Source organism: Nicotiana tomentosiformis, chromosome 4, assembly GCF_000390325.3.
Source record: "Nicotiana tomentosiformis chromosome 4, ASM39032v3, whole genome shotgun sequence".
Classification (NCBI taxonomy): Eukaryota; Viridiplantae; Streptophyta; class Magnoliopsida; order Solanales; family Solanaceae; genus Nicotiana; species Nicotiana tomentosiformis.
In genome coordinates this window covers 54163766-54168029 of record NC_090815.1, presented here as the reverse complement: position 1 = coordinate 54168029, position 4264 = coordinate 54163766, and the positions used below count along the sequence as shown (strand labels likewise).

General features: G+C 42.1%; 2 protein-coding genes across 2 annotated transcripts; both read right to left on the bottom strand.

Moving 5' to 3' along the window:
* Positions 1 to 1180: 1180 nt before the first annotated feature.
* LOC138909708 (uncharacterized) lies at positions 1181 to 1717 on the bottom strand. The gene has a single exon (XM_070200920.1). The coding sequence runs from the start codon at positions 1715 to 1717 to the stop codon at positions 1181 to 1183; it is 537 nt and encodes a 178-aa protein (XP_070057021.1).
* A 549-nt stretch (positions 1718 to 2266) lies between these two features.
* Positions 2267 to 3921, bottom strand: LOC138909707 (uncharacterized). Its single transcript, XM_070200918.1, has 2 exons — positions 3769 to 3921; positions 2267 to 3169 (listed from the first exon to the last, which is right to left on the bottom strand). Exons 1-2 carry the CDS (start codon positions 3919 to 3921, stop codon positions 2267 to 2269), a joined length of 1056 nt encoding a protein of 351 aa, XP_070057019.1.
* Between the last annotated feature and the right edge of the window lie 343 nt (positions 3922 to 4264).

Sequence of the window (4264 nt, the reverse complement as noted above, 5' to 3'; positions counted from 1 at the left end):
GTTGATGGAGCGGATGATTTGCTATATACAAGACACCGATTGGTGAAGCCAGTGGCTCGTTTTGTACAAGATGCTCTGGTTGGTTGAGCGGATGATTTGCTATATATATGACTCCGATTGGTGAAGCCAGCAACTCATTTTGTACAAGATGTTCCGATTAATTGAGCAGAAGGTTTGCTATGTACAATATGCCTTGTTCACGCGAGTGGTCTGATTCCAATATACCTACAAAGGATTCAGGAATTAGTTTCAGTTATACCTGGATAATTTAAATAAAGGAAGAGAAGTGATAATCCTGAGAGAGTGGCGGATATGTCATTTGCCCCAGTGTATTTCTAGCATTTCCTTGTGTCCTGTTAGTCCTGTGCTCAAAGAAAACTTCTTAACGAGAGGAGGAGTTGGTTTGTGTCGACCATAGTACTGGCTTTGCCCCGGTCCTGGTAAGGTTACGCCATGAAGTTTAGTAGGTGGGACAAATTACGATATTTTTTAGAAAGCATTTTTTGAAAATCTTTGTTTCATGGTAAATGTCGTCATTCTGGATTATTACATGCTTCAAAAGGTTCTCTGAACGCGAGCGTTTCTTCTTGAAAACTCTATCTCGTTGATGTCGATCTTCCACGATGCTTCTGGTGATGGGGCTGCTTGCTGTTGCAACTCTGTCCTAATCTGAACTAATGCATTACAAGGCTTTCTTAGGGTTATGACCAAACTCTTTCAGGTTTCCTACGTATCCAACATGAAATTAGGTCTTAACGTAGTTCGTGGATGATGATAAAATACGACAAAAATATGACCGAGCCTGATTCAGGCAGCCTACGTATCCAATCAGAATCAGGTCAAGATATACTTTGATTACAATTGATGCCATATGTTAAGATTAAGAATGAAATGGCCGAGTCTAATTCAAAATTCAGACTGCCTACGTATCCAAATGGAATCAGGCCAGAACGTATTTCAATTACAAAAGATAACTGAATCTGATAAGGATTGCCTATGTATTCCTCTCCGAGGTAATCAAGTCATCGGCGTAGTTCCGGTCAACATACAAAATGATATATTGATTTTCTATTACAGAAGAAAGGGGAGAGAGAAACCCTATGTGGGTTGCCTACGTATCCTTCCGTGGGAAGTCAGGTTGAACGTAGTTTTGTTACAGTTAAACCTAACTCTATTATCTTTAAACATAGTATCTCTTTATTGTATATGAGTTGATGGGCTTCGTGCTGACTCTTCTGTCCATTTCTGCCAAGATTAGAGCTCCACCCGAAAACAGTCGGGGAACCAAGTAAGGACATTGCCAATTCGATGCGAACTTTCCTTTGGCTTCTTCCTGGTGGGGAAAGATTTTCTTCATAACTAATTGCCCCGGTGTAATGTGGCGAGGATTCACCCATTTGTTAATTTCACTGGCCATCCTATTTTGATATACCTGACCATGGCATACTACATCTATTCTCTTTTCGTCAATAAGCATATGTTGCTCCTGTCTGACCTGTATCCACTTTACATCGTCTAACTTAGCTTCTTGGATGACTCTTAAGGATGGTATCTTGACCTCTACGGGTATCACACCTTCGGTGCCATATACCAACATGTATGGTATTGCCCCAATAGATGTTCTCATGGTGGTCCGATAAACCAATAAGGCGGAGGATAACTTCTCGTTCCACCGCATGTGATTGCCCACTATCTTTGGCTGCCTCGATTGTTCCATTCATTTGTGGTCTGTAGGATATGGAGTTGCGGTGGACAATTCTTAACTTCTCGTAGATTTCCCTCATGAGATCTCTATGGAGGTTAGTCGCGTTATTTGTGATGATTGACTCGGGTATCCCAAATCAGCAGACGATGTTGTTTCGGACAAAATCTGCCACCACCTTCTTTGTGACGCCCTTCAAGGAAGATGCTTCGACCCATTTAGTGAAGTAGTCGATGGGTATCAAAATGAAGCGGTGCCCGTTTGATGAAACAGGCTCTATAGTTCCAATCACGTCCATGCCCCAAGCAGCAAACGGCCAAGGCGAGCCCATTAGATTCAACTCATTGGGTAGAGCCTGGATGAAATCTCTGATAATTTGGCACCGGTGCCACTTCTGCACGTAGTGGATACTATCGCTTTCCATGGTCATCCAATAGTATCCGGCTCTTAAGATCTTCTTGTCTAATGTGAAACCGTTCATGTGAGGTTTGCACATTCCCTCATGTATCTATTCTAATGGTCTGGTTTCCTCAACGGCATCTACATATCTCAACTAACCCAAGTCTAAGGTCCTCCTATACAAGACTTCCCCGTTAAGGAATGGTGATTTGCCAACATCCTTAGCGCTCGCTTCTGACTATTAGTAGCATTCTCCGGGTATTCTCTTGTCTCGAGGAATTTCTTGATGTCGTGATACCATGGTTTACCGTCTGGCTCTTCGTCTACATGAAACCAGTACGCATGTTGATCCTTGATCTCTACCTCTATAGGGTCGATATAATTCTTATCTGGATGCTGAATCATGGATGATAGGGTTGCAAGAGCGCCAGCAAACTCGTTCTGGATCTTGGGAACGTGCTTGAATTCAATCTTCGGGAACTTCTTACATAATTCATTTATACAGTGCAGGTATGGAAGAATCTTGATGTTCTTGGTGGACCATTCCCCTTGGACATGATGTATTAATAGATCAGAATTCCCTATGACCAAATGCTCTTTGATGTTCATGTCGACTTTCATCCCGATCCCAATGATGCATGCTTCGTACTCGGCCATATTGTTGCTATAAGGGAATCGTATCTTTGCTGATGCTGGATAGTGCTGTCCAGATTTCGAAATTAGGACTGCCCTAATTCCTACTTCTTTGAAATTTGCTGCTGCATCGAAAAACATTCTCCAACCAGGGTATGATTCTGTGATATCTTCTCCGGCGACCAATACCTTCTCGTCACAAAAGTACATAGTGAGCGACTCATAATCTTTGTCTACAGGGTTCTCTACAAGGTAGCCGGATAGAGCTTGTCCTCTGATAGCCTTTCGGGTTATGTATACAATGTCAAATTCTATGAGGAGAATCTTCCATTTAGCTAGCTTTCCGGGAGGCATCAACTTTAGAATGATATACTTGAGCCGAGATTTCAAATGTGTGGTGTACGCTAACATGTAATGCCTTAATTTCTGGTCAATCTAAGTCAAAGCACAGCAAGTGCGCTCTATAAAAGTGTATTTGGCGTCGCATGGTGTGAACTTCTTACTTAAGTAGTAGATGACTTGTTCCTTTCTTTCGGTTTTGCCGTGTTGTCCCAATACACATCCAAAGGCATTATCCAAGACTGACAGATACAACAACAGTGGATTCCCGGGCTTAGGGGGAACCAACACATGTGGATTTGACAAATATTTCTTAATTCAGTTGAAGGATTTCTGACACTCTTATGTCCACTTTGTGGCAACATCCTTTTGAGCAGCTTGAAAATAAGTTCACAAATTACTGTAGACTGGGCTATGAAACGGCTGATGTGATTTAGTCTACCCAGGAAACTCATCACATCTTTCTTACTCTAGGGTGGTGGCAACTCCGGAATGGCTTTGATTTTTGAAGGATCCAATTTTATCCCTTTTTCTACTTACAATGAAACCAAACAATTTTCCAGTAGGGACTCCGAACACGAATTTTACCGGGTTCAACTTCAAGCTATACCTCAGTAAGCGTTCGAAAAATTTCCTCAAGTCGTCCAAATGTTCTGAACTTTTCTGAGACTTGATGATGACTCATCCACATATACTTCGATCTCTTTGTGAATCATATCGTGGAAGAAGGTCGCCATGGCCCTCATGTAAGTTGCACCAGCATTTTTGATGCCGAATAGCATGACTTTGTAGCAGTAGACTTCCCAAGGTGTAGTGAAAGCTGTCTTTTCCGCCTCTTCTTCATGCATCGGGATCTGGTGTTATCCAGCAAAACAATCCACGAACGACTGTGCATAGTTGTCGATGAGGATATGGATATCTGGTAAAGGGAAGTCGTCCGTCGGGATAGCTTTGTTGAGATCTTGGTAATCCACACATGTCCTGATCTTCCCATCTTTCTTAGATACTGGACGATATTCGCTAACCAAGTGGGATAATTGGTAACCCTTACTACATTCTCCTATATTTTCTTGGCTACTTATTCTTTTATCCTCAAACTCAGGTCATGCTTGAATTTTTTGGGTTTTGTTTGACTGGTGGTCTAGCAGGATCGGTAGGCAATCAATGCGAGATGATATCAGTACTTAACCC